The 18,809-nt window shown below is 36.5% G+C and overlaps 1 protein-coding gene across 5 annotated transcripts in view; it reads right to left on the minus strand.

Annotated features, from left to right (window-relative positions):
- Folh1 (folate hydrolase 1) overlaps nucleotides 1-18,809 on the minus strand; it is a 59,529-nt gene that overhangs the window by 22,299 nt on the left and 18,421 nt on the right. For 4 of the 5 annotated variants that reach the window (XR_003946512.1, XM_006508023.4, NM_016770.3 and 1 more), the window contains 5 exons: nucleotides 18,115-18,208; nucleotides 7,962-8,060; nucleotides 7,289-7,374; nucleotides 5,548-5,667; nucleotides 3,348-3,430 (listed from right to left, as the gene is read on the minus strand). Coding sequence is in view for 4 of the 5 variants with exons in the window: in XM_006508023.4 (XP_006508086.1) it covers nucleotides 3,348-3,430; nucleotides 5,548-5,667; nucleotides 7,289-7,374; nucleotides 7,962-8,060; nucleotides 18,115-18,208 (482 nt within the window). In the remaining variant the exon portion in view is untranslated. The remainder of the gene's footprint in view (nucleotides 1-3,347; nucleotides 3,431-5,547; nucleotides 5,668-7,288; nucleotides 7,375-7,961; nucleotides 8,061-18,114; nucleotides 18,209-18,809) is intronic. The other variant, NM_001159706.1, reaches the window with a different exon arrangement.

The raw sequence follows: 18,809 nt of genomic DNA on the forward strand, positions 1-18,809 counted from the left end.
ACCACACGGTATTGTTATAGAAATAGACAGGTGGATCAATGGAATCAAATTAAAGACCTAGAAATAAACCCACATTTCAACAGACTACTGATTTTTTACAAAGAAGCCAAAACTTTACAATAGAAAAAAGAAAGCATCTTTAGCAAATGCTTCTTGTCTAAATGGATGTCTGCATCAAAAAGAATGCAAATAGATCCATATAATCAACCTGTACAGAACTCAAGTCCAAATGGACCAAAGGCCTCAGCCTAAAACAAGATACACTAACAGAAACTGGGGAATGGATTTGCACTCATTGGTACAGGAGACAACTTCCTGAACAGAACACTAATGATGTGGCGCTAAGATTAACCCTTAATAAATGGAACCTCATGAAGTTGAAAAGCTTCTGTAAGGCAAAAAAAAAAAAAAAAAAAAAAAAAAAAAAATTACCATCATTAGAACAAAATGAGAGCTTACAGATTATGACAAGATCTTCCCCAACCATACATCTAAGAGAGGGATAAGTATCTAAAATATGTAAAGAACAGAAGAAGTCAGAAACCAAAAAAACTAACAATCAAATTAAAAAATTGGATACAAAACTAATCAGAAAATTGTAAACAGAGGAATCTCGAATGTCCAAGAAGCACTTAAAAATATTCACTATTCTTAATCATTCAGGGAAATGAAATGAAACCATTGAGATTCTTCCTTACACACATCAGAATAGCTAAGGCCAAAACCTCAAGGGGTAGCTCATGGTGGCAAGGGTCTGGAGCAAGAGACACACTCTTCTATCAGTGGTGGGATTACAAACTTATACAACCACTATGGAAATCAATTTGCCAGTTTCTGAGGAAATTGGAAATAATTCTACCTGTAGACCCAGTTATACCACTTCAGGGCATACACTCAAAAGATGCTCCACTTTCCTATAAGAACACTTGTCCAACTATGTTCTTAGCAGCTTTATTTGTAATATCCAGAGACTAGAAACAATCTAGATGTCCTTCCACTGAATAAAAGATAAAGAAAATGTGGTTTATTTACACAATGCAATACTACTCAGTTATTAGAAACAAGGACACCATGAATTTTTCAGGTAAATGGATAAAACAAAAAAATCACCTTGACTGAGGTGATATTTCACCCCAAAGCCATGCATGGTATGTTCTCACTTACAAATAATATTAGCAATAATGAGGTAAGCCAGACACAAAAGGACATCCATGGCATGTACTCACTTTTAAGTGGATATAGCAATAAAATACGGGATAGCCACTCTATATTCAACAGACCCATACAAACCAGATAACAAGGAGGGCCGATGGAAGGATGACTCTTTCTCAGAGGGGGAAATAAAAGAGAAATCTGAGGTGGATAGGAGGGAAGTGGGTTGAAGAAAGAATGAAGAGTAGAACAGGACAGAGGTCAGGGAACAGATGCAGGAAGAGTGAGGGAGAGAGAAGGGGAACTGGCAGTGGGGGACTCTAGATTGTGGCAGAGACCAAGGATAGCTAAGCCTTGGGCCTCTATGGGAGAAACTCTAGTTGAGACTCCCAGCAGTGGGGGATATTGATTGTGAACTACTTCCTGTAGCCAGGCAGGACCACCAGTGGAGGGATAAAGACAGCAACCTATTCATAAAGCCTTCAACTCAAAATGTGCCCTATCTACAAGATGTACAGAGACAAAAAGCAGATACTGATCACATGGCCAACCAATGACTGCCCCAAGTTGAAACCCATTGCTTGAGTAATAACCAATCCTTGACATTGTTAATAATACTACGTTATGCTTGCAGATAGGGGCAGAGCATAACTGTCATGGGAGGCTTCATCCTGCAACCAGTGTAAAAAGTCAAACATTAGATGGAGCTCAGGGAGTCTAATTGAAGAGTTGGGGGAAGTAATGAGGGAATGTAAAAGGACAGATACTCCACAGGAAGATCAACAGTCAACTAACCTAGACCCCTTTGGCTCCCAGAGACTGAAACACAAACCAAAGAGCAATCATGGATTGTATGGAACTACGGTCCCTGCATATATGTGCGTGATAACAAGATAACAAGGAGGGCCGATGGAAGAATGACTCTTTCTCAGAGGGGGAAATAAAAGAGAAATCTGAGGTGGATAGGAAGGAAGTGGGTTGGAGAGAGAATAAAGAGCAGAGTATATATATATATATATATATATATATATATGCATGTGTGTATATATATATATTTGTGTGTGTGTATATATATATATATTTGTGTGTGTGTGTTTATACATCAGATGAAAAGCTTCCTCTTCATGTCAGGGCCCCCCAACAACAGAAGGGGCTCTCCCTGAATTTGTTTCCTGCCTGCATGTGGATCTCATTCCCCTAAATGCGCCATTTTATCTGGCCTCAGTGGGAGAAGATCTGCCTAGTCCTAAAGAGAATTAATGTGCTAGGGTGGTACAGGGGTGACAATATAGGGTTTATATCAAGAGGGAGCTCCTCCTTCTTAACGGAGAAGGGAAGGGAATAATAGGAGGAGTTTCTCTGTGAGGGAATAGTGGGAAGAGAGAGGGGACTGATATCAGCATGTAGAGTGAATAATAAATTTAATTTAAAAAAGAAATTGCCAATTTTTTGTTTGGTTGTTTTGTTTTGGCTTTGTATTTTGATTCCAGTACACTGATTTATTTATTATATTACATTATCTAAAACAAAATTAAATCTCAATAATTGAAATGAGGTGTTTCTAAAATTGGAACAGAAGTGAATTCTTCAAGTGAGATAATTTTGTTGATTTTTTAAAACAAATTATATTTTTATTAACATATTTATGTATTTAGTGCCTGTATGTGTGTTTTGTGAACATGCATGTCATCTCATGTAAGTGGTGGTCAGAGGAGAGAATGTCGGTTCTCCAATAATTAGTGAAATCTAGGTACCAATAATTAGTGAAATCATCAGCTTGGCAGCAAGTGCCTTAACCAGCTGAGTTATATTTTTGCCCTCTTGTAGATTTTTTAACAATAACATAATCCTTTTGCATAATAAGATGTCTAAGCTGTGCCCTTGGGCAACATGCAGCCAAGTAATAGGTATGAATGTAGTCCAACACAAAATTGTAAACATAGTTAAAATATGCTGAGATGGTTTTTATTTGGTCGCTTATAAAGTAACTTGATGTGTGAGTCTGAAACATGAATTTTGTATATAGAACATTCTGTTGTAATAGTAAAAGGTTGAGCGCACATCCAAGAAATTTTAGCAAAAATCAAAGCATTGTCTCACTAGATTTACTTGTCATTTTTTTTCAAGCTTCAAAGTAAAGTCCCAACTCTTTTGTCACTTTGGAAAATTTATGTGTAAGAAAATTATCAACCAACCTCTGCCCACTCAGTAGAACCAAGAAGGCCAAATTCTTCTGCATCCCAGCTTGCAAACAAAATTGTCCTTCTAGGCCTCCGTCCTAAAAGACATGGAAATAACACATAAATTCCTGAAAAATGCATAGCCCCCAAGACAAGGAGAATTCTCCAAGATGGGAAATCACAAAATGCTGAAGACTTTTATTGTGATAAAGTAAGAACTTTTGTTCTCACCCTGAGTTACACAAATTCATTTTCTATGTTTTTAAAATGATACTTGTTAGAATCAAATAGTATAGTTGTACTATAAAAGGAAGAATTTAGACAGTGAGAAAGTCTCATGAAGTCAGAAAATATTTTCTATAATTTAGAATTTCCCAAGAGCAAGAAAGCCCTCTCATCTGCATGTGCCTGACATGGAGGGAGAAATCCCTGGCACAGCCAGTGCTGCAGCGGCAGGCAGAAATGTGGGAAACTATTTAGAAACCTCCCGTGTTGTTCTGAAATAGCATGATCATCTGCTTCTGTGATTTTTTTCCCTCCATTATTATGTAAAACCAATTACCAAGGGCTCACTTTTAGATAGCAGTATCCATTGATAGTGAAAACTTTACACTTTGATAAGTAAGCTCTGAGGTAATTAACAGTGACATTGGAGGTGAAGAAAAATGTGGCTTTAAACTCTGATTCTCACACTTCCCAGATGCTGGTAAGTCTGTGCCATAAAAACGTACTTTTTGTTTTTGTTTTTTGTTTTTTTGTGTTTGTTTGTTTGTTTGTTTGTTTGTTTTTTGAGACAAGGTTTCTCTGTATAGCCCTGGCTGTCCTGTAATTCACTTTATAGAACAGGCTGGCCTCAAACTCAGAAATCCGCCTGCCTCTGCCTCCCAAGTGCTTGGATTAAAGGTGTGTGCCACCACCACCGAGCTAAAAACTTACTTTTATGAAGATAAAATCCACTATAGTAGAATAAGGAGAAGAAGATATGATTTGACTATCAGGATCATTAAATGGAATACTATTTCAGAAGAACTTAGTAAGTGCTATAAGGTCCTTGTAAATATCTCAACTATATTTATGAAATATTATAAAGGGGATGGGGAGATGGCTCAGCAGTTAAGAGCACTGTCTGCTCTTCCACAGTTCCCAACAACCACATCTGTAATGAAATATGATGCCCTCTGCTGGTGGGTAAGAAAGCAAAAACTGAGCAGTGGTTGTGCACACCTTTATTTCTAGCTTGTAGGCAGCAGAGTCAGGCTAGTCTCTGAGTTTGAGACCAGCCTGGTCTACAGAGTAAGTTCCAGGTCATTCAGGGCGGTTACACAGAGAAACCTTTGCACAAAACAAACAAACAAACAAACAAACAAACAAAAACAAGGAAAAGAGAAAGTGTGTGTGAGAAAGAGAGAGAATATTTCCTATTTCCCTATAACTATTGAATTCAATAGTTTCTTTTTGTCTAATGTGTTATTTAATTTCCCTATTCACTCATTCCTTATCATCTCATTCTTTCAGTACATTCCTTACTTTTGACAACGCTGATTTGCATTCATTATAAAAAAAAGTCTTGTTAAATCATGATACCTTTTGTATAGAGATTAAATACAACCAATTTCATGAACAATGTACACACTTATCTGGCAAATTTCATTTGTTAAAGTGTAAATGGTGCACCTCTGTCTTATTTGGAACAAAGATAACGTGAGTTTGCAATGTGTCAACCCTAATTTTGAGCTCTGTCACACATTACATAGCTAATATCCATAAAATGGGAACAGACCTCACAAAATATCTCAAAGGTTGCTTATGGTATCAAAATAGATGACACATGTGTAAACAATTTCTCAGTATGCAAAGTAAATATTTGTTGTTATTGTTGATTTATAGCTAAGAGCTACAAGATGTCTCTGCTTATAAATGAACTTAAAGTGTCCTATAAATTGAATAATCTAATAAAATTTAAACAAGTATAATTAGACAACCTTAATATTTGTACTATTATTGTTACTTTTTCACTGACAATATTGAGTTGACATGTGTCTATTTGTTTTTTTACTGTGTACTAGGGATCTAGGAAAGTGCTTTTGGCCCACAAGACACATGCTATAACACTTAGGCACTTCCCAGGTCCTGAGATAATATTTTCACACTCACTTTACAAAAGATTAAGATGAAGTTACCAGAAGTTGGTTTTCCCACTCACTGTTTCTCTTACCTTTCTTCTTCAGGGTTCCAAAGCTCCGCACAATTTCATGAACAACAGCTGCTCCACTCTGAGGGTCAATGCCACCAAATACCCAAGCATCTCGGTGACCTCCAAGAATAACATATCTGTCTACAAATCAACAGACCACTGATATCAGACAGAGGAACCTGCAAATGACTCAATAGTTTTCACAACTTGAGAAAAGGTATTAAGGTTCCTAAGGCTTGTGCCCATTGGTTATTTGCACAGATTTTACTGTTTGTTTCTTCTATCTGCTGAAAGTATGAATCTAATTTAAAAATCAATTTGATGTATTATTGAAGGTATACACATATGGGTAACAGAAGCATAGAAAATTATCTGCCTAGCTCCTCACAGGTCTCTAAACTTGTTTCTACAATGTGCTGATCATTTTCACAGAGAACACAGCTCTTCCCTTCTTAGACTTATTCTATAAGCCTCTCAATAACTGTCTGTGACCATTTCTGTCTGCTATAGGAAGGAAAAACTGCATGGGTTGAAAGTATGGTGAACAATCTTTTCACATTTGTTTAGGTATTTATCACCCTTAACTGACAAATTCTTCTTTTAAATCATGATAACCTTGACCTTGATTTAGGAGTGCTTCAACACTCCCCCAATTCCAATGTGTGTCACAGATCCTGTACAAAATAACCATCTAATAATATTCAATATGTCACTTATGTATATACATACACATATATATGTACTCATATATTGCTAAACTATACTTATTTATATATATACATATATGCATATATATGTATAAACTAAAGTATATATATATATATATATATATATATATACATATATGTATGTAGAGCACATATAGTTTAGTACATATAAGTATTACTTTTATAAAACTCTTGGTCTTAAGTGAAAGATTGTTTATTCTTGTTACAGTATTCCACATAACAGCAATTTCCACACTTGGAAGGAAATAATAGGAGTCCAATTATATGAGAACTTGTCTCAAAAAAAAATAACATATGTTTGTAAGAATATATGTGACTAAATTGAACTATTTATGTTAAAACTAATAATAATCAAGCAAATCGTAAGGAAGCAAGAACCAAACCCTAAAGGATCAAAAGATATAATAAAATATGCATAATTCTCCAACTCTCACAATGTTACACCTAAGAAAGGCACCATGCTCAGCAGTAGATAGCCAACAGAAAATTAAATTAGCAGTACTTTTGGAGATTGTTTTGTCTCATATGGCTATGATTGGACATTTTTTAACTTTTCTGATCCTTTATTTATCAATGATGTTTTTTATTTTTATCAGTTTTGTGCGTGTGTATCTTTACATATATGTACTGTTCATCATTCTTTTTTCTCTTCTTTAAAATTTTCTTTTATTCTGATTTTATTTTATTTTATTTTGTTTGTTTGCATGTCTATTTATTTTATAAAAACAGAAAAGTAAAGTATGGAGATGTATGGATAGGAAGGGAGGGAGGATCTGAGAGAAAATGAGGGATGCAAAAATGTGTTTAGAACACAGTGTATAAAACAGTTTTCATCAATAAACAAACAAACAAATAAAGCAGTTTATCACTCTCACTTGTCCCCATACTTTCCTGTTTGTGTTCTTTCAACACATGTGACAAATGATACACTATAACTGGAATGTGTTACTTTGACTTTTGATGAGCTTCACTTAGGCAGCAGTGGTTCAAGACATTTGATTCACCAGTATTTTCAAAACACATACTCCATTTACCTGGTTCCAGAGCTCCTTTGAGGGTGCCAATGACATTATAGATTCTTGTCACTTTAGTGTAAGAGTGAATATGCATCTTGACCTTTCTAGTTCAAGTATAAAAAATATGTCATTAGAATACTAGTTAACAGATTTAACACTCACATTTCTTAAATCCTCCATCATTATTTTAAAAGATTTATAGTTGTTTCCAAAAGAAAAGTAACCCAATTTTTTAAAATCATTTTTACAGTCCAGTTATTATCCCCTTTCCAATATGTCCTCTGATAGTTCCTCATCCCATTCCTTCTCCCTCCTATCTCAAGAGGATGTCCCCATTGCCAACCCCACCCCACCAGACCTCCGCACTCCCTGGGGCCTCAAGTCTTTAGAGGGTTAGGAGTATCTTCTCTCATTGAGGCCAGACCAGGCAGTCCTCTATTGTATATGTGTTAGGTGCCTCCAGACCACCTAGTATGTGCTGCCTGGTCAAGTGGTTCAGTGTCGACAGATCTCAAGGCTCCCAGGTATCTCAAATAACACTGATTAATTCTAATGATTCAAAATTATTGTCTTTTTCAATTTCTGTTTTTATTGCTCAATAGTAGTAACTAAGCTTTATATTTTTCTTCATCTTTGATAATTGTCTTCTTTTAAAGTATTTTGAACAGAATCATTAGAAAAATATCTCAACTGTGTTGAAAAGTTTCCAGCAAAGCCAGGTCCCACGTTGTAAGGCACTTTTAATCCTCCCTTCCAGCTACTGTCAGGGGGTGCTGGACCACCCATGTGTCTGTTGGACATGAAAAGAAATTATTACATACAGAAAATTTGATACACCATGTTAAAAGGCCAGATCATTTACTGGTCTAGGTTATCTTCTCATAACAGCTTCTATAAACAAACAGTAGAACAAGGTGCTTTGCATGTAATAACCATTGACCTTTCTTGCCACTCCTGCATGGTAGTGTCCACTATCAAATCAACTTTGCAGATGAGTAACATGAGGACAAGATTGAACAAATAGCAATGGCCAAACTTATTGTGGTAAAAAGTGCAACTGATATTGAAATTATTTACAAGAATCTAAACTTAGTTACTACTGTATAATGGGAAACCATATTTTAAAACTCTGACTCTCTAGCACATGTACTAAAGGAAGAATCTGAAGGCTGTCTGGAGTCTTTCACTATGCTTTCTCCTACTGAAAGATTTCTCTCTCTCTCTCTCTCTCGCTCTCTCTCTCTCTCTCTCTCTCTCTCTCTCTATATATATATATATATATATATATATATATATATGTATACACATATACATATATATATACACAGATATAGATACATGTATGTTTGTGTCTGTAAGGAGAGGAATCTTTTAATATATAGTATTATATTACTATATATACATTAGATATATATGTAGTCATCTTTCATTATCATTAAGTGTTTTCACACATACCTATTAGGAAGAAACAAAGAACAAAGAAACAGATAATTTTATTCCCAGCAGAGGTTCCTAAAATTTCAAATTATCATTTCACACACACACACACACACACACACACACACACACACACACACACAAAACCTAGGTAGATCAAAAGTTTTGGGTGAACCAGCTACCATATAGCTCTAGCCTTCAAGTATCTACCTACAACAAATCTGAAAAGCTGATATTTTAAGATTTCTAATAAAAATATGTCTTCACATCTCTGTAACTGCTACTTGAGAATGGACTATTTTTTAAATTTTGATATGAAAATAAAACATACCTTCACTAAGTATGAATGTAGTTATAGAAAACTGGAACTTAGAGTTGAATAATAATAATAAATGATTCCTTTTGTTTGTTTTGTTTTGTTTTGCTTTGTTTTGTTTTGTTTTGTTTTGTTTTGTGTATAGCTCTGGCTGTCCTGGGTCGAACCTAGAAATCCTCCAGCCTCTGCCTCCCAAGTGCTGAGATTAAAGGTGTGCAACACAACTGCCCAGCCTAAATATGATTCCTTAATCCTAATTAATTTTGTTTGCATTCTGCAATAAGGACAAAATAGTATTAGGGAGCCTGCCAAGATCATCTTTTACTTCTTTAAAGATTGTTCTTGTTCTTAGATGCAGTTCTAATTACTCCTGGCCTGTAAAAATAAATTTTCTTACTTAAAATGATATAGAGTCCCTGAAATTTGAAATGTAGAGTTGGAAAGCTCCATCTGCTTTTTTGTTTTTGTTGTGTGCGTTTTTGTTATGTTTTTTTTTCTCACCAGACCATGCGTGCACACTTATTGCATACACTAAGCTTTGTAAGGTTCTATGCTCTACAGTTTGCTTGTTTTGTTTGCTTGTCTGTTCATTTGTTTGTTTTTAGTTATACGCAAGTGCTTGTCCATTCCTCATATGCTTGAAGAAGTTTTAATATTTCAGCTTGGTTTATATTCTACTGTATTATGCAATAATAAATTATGTCTCTGGGGTATTTCATCTTGTCCATGATCTATTAAAACAATGACAGCTGATGCTGGTGAGGATGTGGGTTAACATTAACACTCATTCATTGCAGGTGGGAGTAAAAATTTACTTTTATACCTAGACCACACAAGATCCCAGCATAAAAAGAGAACTTCAGACCAGTTTTGGTTTTTTTCAAGACAGGGTTTCTCAGTATAGCCCTGGCTGTCCTGGAACTCAATTTGTAGACCAGGCTGGTCTTGAACTCAGAAATCCGCCTGCCTCTTCCTCCCAAGTGCTGGGATTAAAGGTGTGTGCCACCACACCTGGCTCCAGATTGGTGAATTTTAAGCACCATAATCAAAACTATTCAACACTAAACAGAGAAGAAAAATGATTTTAAAATAACAAACAAAGGGCTGAAGAGATGGCTCAGCTGTTAAGAGCACTGACTGTTCTTCCAAAGGTCCTGAGTTCAAATCCCAGCAACCACATGGTGGATCACAACCATCTGTACAGCTACAGTGTACTCATATACATAAAATAAATAAATCTTTAAAAAAAAAAAATGAACAAAGTATCAGTGAACTATGGAGCAACCCCAAAGGGACTTACATACTAATTATTGTCTTTAAAGGACATGAAAGAGGGCAGGATAGAAAAAGAATATTGAAAATTTAGTACTCAGATATAGTAGCATATTCCTGTAATTCCATCACTTTGGAGGCAGAGGCAGGAGGATCCCCATGAGCTGAAGGCTAGCCTCATCTATGTGCCAAGCCATAGGCTAGCCAGAGCTATAGAGAAACACCTGTCTCAAGGAGGAGGGAACAGAGAGAAAGAGAAAAGAAAAAGCAAAACCCAGTGACTCAATTTGATAAATACTATAAATCCACAGGAGAAAGATTAATAGACATTAAGAAACATAAAGAAAATGATACAGTATGTCAAGTCATAGCATAGTCAAAAATTTCAGAACCAGCAAAAGAGAAAAAAAAATATTGAAACACAACCAAGGTTGCTCCTGACCACACATGTTCTTCCAGGGAGGCCGAGGCAGGGGAGTCATGAGTTTGGGGCCAGCCTGGTCTATATAGTGAGCTCAGTATGAAAACAAACAAGCGAAAACATAAGGCCCAAGCAAACAAAAAACAGATCCTTCCCTCTGCTCCCTGCCTCCTAGTGCAAGCTTACCTTACTTCACACTCCACTGCTTGCCCAATTAACCATGAGCTAAATCTCTGTTCACCTGGAGTGGCTTCTGTCAGGTGTATTGCCAAAACAATGGAGAAAGTAACTAATTCACAAAGTTGGTATGAAGAAGTCAGGCCACTGCTGTGGTAAATCTGATCACATGACTTACACACACACACACACACACACACACACACACACACTCAGAAAGAGACTGGATTTCACAACACTGGGCAGAGCTTGAGCATAGGAGAACTCAAAGCAAGCCATCACAGTGACACATTTCTTCCAACAAGCCCATACCTACCCCAACATGGACACACCTCTTAATAGTGTCATTCCCTATGTCCAAGCATTCAAACACATGAGTCTAAAGGGACAATACCTATTCAAAGCATACACACACTCACACACACACACACACACTCACACACACACACACACACACACACACACACACACACACACATGCACTGGCTGTCTACCAACAGAAAGTCCAAGAATCTAGTAATTATTCCGTCACTACAGAGTGATAAAAAACTGGATGGTATTGGTATAGAGACAGACAGGTTGCTCAATGGAATAGAATTGAAGACCCAGAAATAAAACCACACACTTATGGACACTTGATCTTTGACAAAGAAGCTGAAAATACACAATGCAAAAAGAAAGTATCTTCAATAAATTGTTCTAGTCTAACTGGCAGCCTGTATGTAGAAAAATGAAAATAGATCCGTATTTGTCACCTTGCACAAAGCTCAAATCCAAGTGGATAAAGGACCTCAACATAAATCCAAATACACTGAATATAATAGAAGAGAAAGTGAGAAAGAGCCTTGAACTCATTACCATGGGGTGGGAGTGGAGATTTATTAAACAGAGCTCCTACTATAAATCAGCAACCTACAGATTGGGAAAAAAAATTCACTAACCCCACATCCTATAGAGGTCTAATATCTAAAATATATAAAGAACTAACCACCAAAAAACAAACAAACCAATCAAAAAATGGGGTATAGAACTAAAGAGAGAACGCACATCAGAGGAATTTTGAATGACTAAGAAACAAAGAAAAATTCAAAGTCCTTGGTGATCAGAGAAATACAAATCAAAACTTAAAGGCTCTGAGATTCCACCTTACACCAATCAAAATGACTAAGATCAAAAACTCAGGTGATAGCACATGTTGGCAAGGATGTGGAGAAAAAGAAAGAGATCTTCCTTGCTGGTGGGATTACAAACTAGTACAACTACTCTGGAAATCAATCTGGAGGTTCTCCAGAAAATTGGAAATATATCTACCAGAAGACCCAGCTACATCACTCTTTGGAATATACCCAAATGATGCCCCAACATTCCACAGGGACACATGTTCTATTATGATCATAGTGGCCTTATTTGTGATAGCCAGAAGCTGGAAAGTATCCATATGTCCAACAAAGGAAGAATGGATAAAAAAATAATGGTGTTCAATTACACAATGGAATACTACTCAGCTATTAAGAATGAGGACATCATGAGTTTTGCAGGCAAATGGATAGAACTAGATAATATCATCCTGAGTGAGGTAACTCAGACCCAAAAGGGCAGGCATGGTAAGTACTCACTGAGAAGTGGATATTAGCCAAAAATGTACAGAATACAATCCACAGAACTCATCAAGGTTAACAAGGATAAGAACCCAAGTGAAGATGCTTCAATCTCACTTAGGAGGAAGAAGGAAGCAATCACAGGGGCAGAGGGAGGGATCGACTTGGGTGGGAGAGAGATCAAGCAGGGCTCAGGTATTGGGGGATGGGAAACAGGACTGAATACCTGAGTTCCAGCAGAAAAACTGGAAACAGGCAACTTCGGGAGGCAGGAGGTAGGGTTACCCTCCAGAATGTACTAGAGACCAGGGAGGTGAGACACTCTCAGGACTCAAAGGGAGGAACCTTGGATGAAGTGCTCTACGGTGGGGAGGATGAACTAATAGAGCCTCCTTCCAGTAGAGGGACAGGATGTCAACTGGAGGAAAGGGACTGCCATCTCACAGTCAAAAGCTCTGATGCAGAATTGTGCCTGTCTGAAGGAACGGCATGGGGAAAAAAAATAAAGAGTCCAAGAGAACAGAGGGCCAGTGACAGGCCCAAATTGGGATCCATCTCATGGAGAGGCCTGGCACCTATCACTGTTGCTGATGCTGTGATGTGTTTTCAGACAGGAGCAGCCCTTTGAGAGGCCTAACAAATAACTGAAAGAGTCAGATGAAGATATTAGCACCCAACCAATGATCAGAAGCGTGAACCCCTGTCCTTGAATTGGGGAAAAGCTAGAAAAATTGAGGGGGAGGACAGCCCTACGGAAAGAGCAACAGTCTCAACAGACCTGGACCCTGGAGATCTCTAGGACATTGAGCCACCAATCAGGCAGTGTACACCAGGTGATATGAGACGCCTTATGTATGTATATGTATGTATATAGCAGAGAACTTCCTTGTCTGGCCTCAGTGAAAAAAGATGCACCTAACCCTGGAGAGAGTTGAGGCACCAGGGAATGGAGTGGTTTGGTAGGGTGGTGATGGTGGGTGTGAACATCCTCTTGGAAACAGGGAAAGGAGGCATGGGGAGGAGTGCAAGTGATGGGCAGACTGAGAGGGGGGTAATGACTGAATTATAATAAAAGGATTAAGGAATAAAAATAAATAAATTAATATATAAAATTAAATTAAAATATTAGTTAATATTTTCAAAATATTTTTTAAAAACAAAAGGAAATTATGGGGAGAGGGTTTGGGGGTAGCATTGGAAATGTAAATGAAGAAAATAACTAATCAAAAAAATGAAAAAAGTTCTAATGAAACTAAACAAAAGGAAGTTATGTATCAGGACTGAAGTAATAAAGAATAAACTGTAGAGATATAAAATTATAAAATAGACAAAATTAGTGATAGCATATTTTCTCAAAATATCAACAGACAAACCATAGTGAATGGTTTGAATGTAAAAGTAAAACTCTAATTACTAATCCCAGAAACACAAAAAGGGACACAACTTCTGACTTTATAGAAATAAAGAGACTTATCAAGAAATACAAAACAGAATTATATAATGATAAATTGAACAGCCTATATGAAATAAATAAATTCCTAGAAAGTTGCACACTCACAAAACTGACTGAAAAAGAGAAAATATGATCAGACTATTAGTAAAGGCTTTAAGTAAGGAATAGATACCTTCAGGATGGAAAATTCACTTCACTATTTCCTATGAATTTGCTTTAAAGCACAAGCAACAATTCTTCAGGAATTGCTCCAAGTAGTAGAATAAGAAACATTGCTAAAGTTATCCTGTGTGTAATATGCTAACATGACACTATAAAGAAATAATGAGAATAGATGATTTTCAAAAGCTCATAGAACTATTAATATTTAAAGAAAATACAAAATCTACCTATTAATTTGAGATATTACTATATAAAACGTGCTTTCATAAAAACACGTAAAGAATGTGAGTGTGCTATTCATATATTGATGAGAAAGTTATAGTAATACAATCTCTCTTACTTGTTAGTTTCTTTTTTTTTACATTAAGTATTTAAACATTTTATTTTTACTTAAAAATTTCCTTACATTACATTAAAGGAATATATATATATATATATATATATATATATATATATATATATATATATTGCCATACAATATACATATATATCATGTACATATAACCATATATATCTCCATGTGTGTATATCTATATATCTATATATCTATATCTATACCTATACCTATACCTATGCCTATACCTATATCTATATAAAGAAGTTGTAATAGTTAAACATAAGCAAAGGAGTATTCCCCCTTTCTCTGCATCCTTTTCAGCATTTGCTGTCCCTTGAGTTTTTTATCTTAGCCATTCTGATTGGTGTAAGGTGGAATCTCAGGGTCATTTTGATTTTCATTTCCCTGATGACTAAAAATGTTTTGAACATATCTTTAAGTGCTTCTCCATCATTAGAAATTCCTTTGTTGAGAATTCTCTGTTTATCTCTGTACCTCATTTTTAAAATTGAGTTATTTGGTTTTTGGAGACTAACTTTTTGAGCTTGTTCTATATTTTGAATATTAGCCCTCTATACAGAGGATGTAACATTAGTGAGGATCTTTTCTTAATCTGTTGTGTGCCATTTCGCCCTATTAATTTGTTAGTTTCTTATGAAAGTAAATGTATTTATGTAACTCAAGAATGTACACTAGAAAATAATGAGGATTACAGTGGCAAGAAATCAATGCACAATTTTCCATAATGTCTTTTTTCATAACAGCAAAGATAGGGAACAGTCTCAATTGTCCTTCAACTCGTGAATGGTTAAACACACTGCAGTATCATCATGTGATGATAAACTCAGCAAAACAAAAAAGGTTACTTCATACACAAAACTGCCTTCTTAGAAGCTAGATGTAATTTGTGATAAACATCATTTATAATTTCCTATTCAAATAATTACATTGCCTCAGTTAGGACACAGCTAATATGTACCTGTTGATCTAGACCAGAGAACTAGTAGACATGACAAGATAAGATTCAATTGAATTCTATAAAATGCCATACATTCTCTTTCTAACTACAAGGAAATATGTGCTCATTTTAATTTGCTATATAACTGGAATCATTTAATATATTATTTTCAAGAGTCTGCTTGTTAAGTTAATACATCACAAACACACTCCATTTTATTAAATATCCTTGCTCAATATTATTCTGCATTTTATAACTTTTATAGTATTTTAACCAATAATATATTTGAAGGTGCTGACACTGTTCATTATTTGTACTACATACTAAATCTTGATACAAGTGGCACAGCTAACATTTCCAAATCTAAAAATGATCTGCCCATAGATTGGACACATACTTCCAATTTCTAGACATCAGGATCCTCACATGTGAAACTGTAGGCCTCAAACTAGCACAAAAAGTGTTCTCTAACAGATATGATAATGAAATGATTAAAAATGTTTTGAGAACAGGCATGATGGAGGGACCTTGTAATGCCAGAACCTAGGAGTCAGAGCCAAGAAAAATCAGAAATTCAGGAGTAGCCTGTGCTATATAGTTAGACCCTATAATAAACCCAATACAATCCAACCTATGCAAACTAGGGGAGTGTTTTCAATTAAATGAAAAACCTGGGTAATTGGTAAAAATGCTTTGAATCTATAACATTTCCTTTTAGAGAACTTCCTTTCTCTTACTTACAGAAGGAGGTAAAGTAGGAGGGGCATGCAGATGGAAGAGAGTAGGACAGGAAAAAACAATGATGGCAGAAAGGGAACATAAACACAGATTAAAGATTGATGACATAGTCAATAAGACAAATCAGCAATCTACAGATTGGGAAAAAAAAAACAAAACAAAAACGAACAAACCGTCACTAACTCCACATCCAATAGAGGGCTAATATCTAAAATATATAAAGAACTCAAGAAGCTAATCACCAAAAAAACCAAACAACACAATCAAAACATGTGGTATTGAACTAATCCGAGATTCACAACTGAGGAATCTCAAATGACTGAGAAACACCTAAAGAAATGTTCAAAGTCCTTAGTGATCCGAGAAATGCAAATCAAAACGACACTGAGATTCCACCTTACACCAACCAGAACGGCTAAGCTCAAAATTTCAGGTGACAACACATGTTGGAGAGGAGGTGGAGAAAGAGGAACACTCCTTCATTGCTGGTGGGATTGCAAACTGGTAGTAGCACTCTGGAAATCAATTTGTTAGGGTTCATCAGAGAATTGGAAATAGATCTACCTGAAGACCCAGCTATACCACTCTTGGGAATATACCAAAATGATGCCCCATTATGCCACAGGGGCACGTGTTCCACTATGTTCATAGCAGCCTTATTTGTGATAGCCAGAAGTTGGAAACAACCTAGATGTCCCAGGACACAAGAATGGATACAGAAAATGTGATTCATTTACATAACAGAATACTACTCAGAACAAGTATATCCTGAGTTTTGCAGGCAAATGGATATAATTAGAAAATACCATCTTGAGTGAGGTAACTCAGGGCCAAAAGTACATGCATGGTATGTACTCACTAATAATTACATATTAACCAAGAAATAAATAAAAAATAAAAAGTACAGAATACTCAAGATACAGTCCACAGAACTCAAAAATGTTGACAAGCTGAAGGGCCCAAGTGAGGATGCCTCAGTCCCTTTGGGAGAGAGAAAAAAAGCAGTTACAAGTAAGGAGGGAGGGAGGGACTTGAGAGAGAATGTGGACAGGTGCTAGGGGGTGGGGAAGGGAGAATAGGTGGGGAGAAGGAGACCTGATCTGGTATTGGGCAAGGTAAAAGGTCTGAAACCCTGAGAGCTAGCAGAGTGAATGGAAACAGGCATTTCAGGAAATAAGAGGTTGGGGAGTGGGGGTGGGGGCTGGCTAAAGAATGCACCAGAGACCTGGGAGGTAAGAGACTCTCAGGAATCAAAGGGAGGGACCTTAGACTAAATGCCTGACAGTTGGGAGAGGGAACTTATAGAGCCCACCTCCAGCAGGAAGACAGGGCACCAAGTGAAGAATGGGTTGCCATCCCATAGTCAAATCTCTGACCCATATTTGTTCCTGTATAAAAGAATTACAGGGATGGAAATGGAGAGTAACCCGAGGGAAAGAAGGTTCAGCAACAGGCCCAAAGTGGGATCCAGCTTAAGGCAAGGTCCCAAGCCCTGACACTATTATTACGGCTATGGAGTACTCACAAAAAGGGACCTATCATGGCTGCCCTCCGAAAGAGCCAACAAACAACTGAAAGAGTCAGATGCAGATATTTACAACCAACCAATGGACAGAAGAACCTGACCCGTGTTGCTGAATTAAGGAGGACTGAAAGAAGCTGAGGAGAAGGGCAACCCTGTAGGAGGACCAGCAGTCTCAATTGATCTGGACCCCTGAGATCTCTTAAACACTGGAGCACCAAACAGACAGCATGCACCAACTGATATGAGGCTGCCAACACACATACAGTAGAAGACAAAACAAATTCCAGAATTAGAAGCAGTATTCTTTAAATTTATGAAAACATTTGTACATTGCATCAATCAACTAGAGTATAGTACTAAAATTTGAACATTCCCAAATATGTGAAAATTCTCAAGAATGAGAAATAAATACCAAAAGAAGTGTTTTTTTTTTTTTTCTGTCAAACTTACTCTAAGAGTTTCTGTGCATCATCATATCCAATAGGATGGACAGGAATACTTGGAAGGCCAACAGCGTTTGTCAACTCATGCCTATAAGCATGTTCTGAGAAAATAAAAAGACATAATTATCCATTAAAAACAGTATTTTTCAAATGGGGTTTTATAAGTAAGATTAAACAATTCTTCCACATATTCTAGAAATAGTAAAATTTCAAGTGTCAGAAAGAATGTGGGGAAATTGAAACTCTCATACATGTTTGTGGGACCATGAAGTCACATGTTGTCCTAGAATAAGTCTCTTAAAATAGCCAAGCAGTGGGTAGAGAGATGGCTCAGTAGTTAACAACACTGACTGTTCTTACAGAGGTCAGTAGTTCAATTCCCAGCAACCACATGTGATCTGATGCCCTCTACTTGCATATAGGTGTACATGCAGATAGAATACTCATATGCATAAAACTAATAAATACATCTTTAAGAAACTTTTATAATAGAAAAGAAAAATGAATGGGAAGTCCAAAAGTCTAGTAGTTGCTCAGTCAATGAGGCTAGTTGTTTCACCTGGTCTTCTGTATAAGATTGAATACTGAAGAAGTAGATTCCAACAGATGTTGTGGCAAGTAAGTATTCCTTCTTCCAATGTCTTTATGTAAGCCTCCAGCAGAACGTATGTTCCAGATTAAAGGTGTGTACCATCATGCGTG

Source organism: Mus musculus, chromosome 7, assembly GCF_000001635.26.
Source record: "Mus musculus strain C57BL/6J chromosome 7, GRCm38.p6 C57BL/6J".
Taxonomy (NCBI): Eukaryota; Metazoa; Chordata; class Mammalia; order Rodentia; family Muridae; genus Mus; species Mus musculus.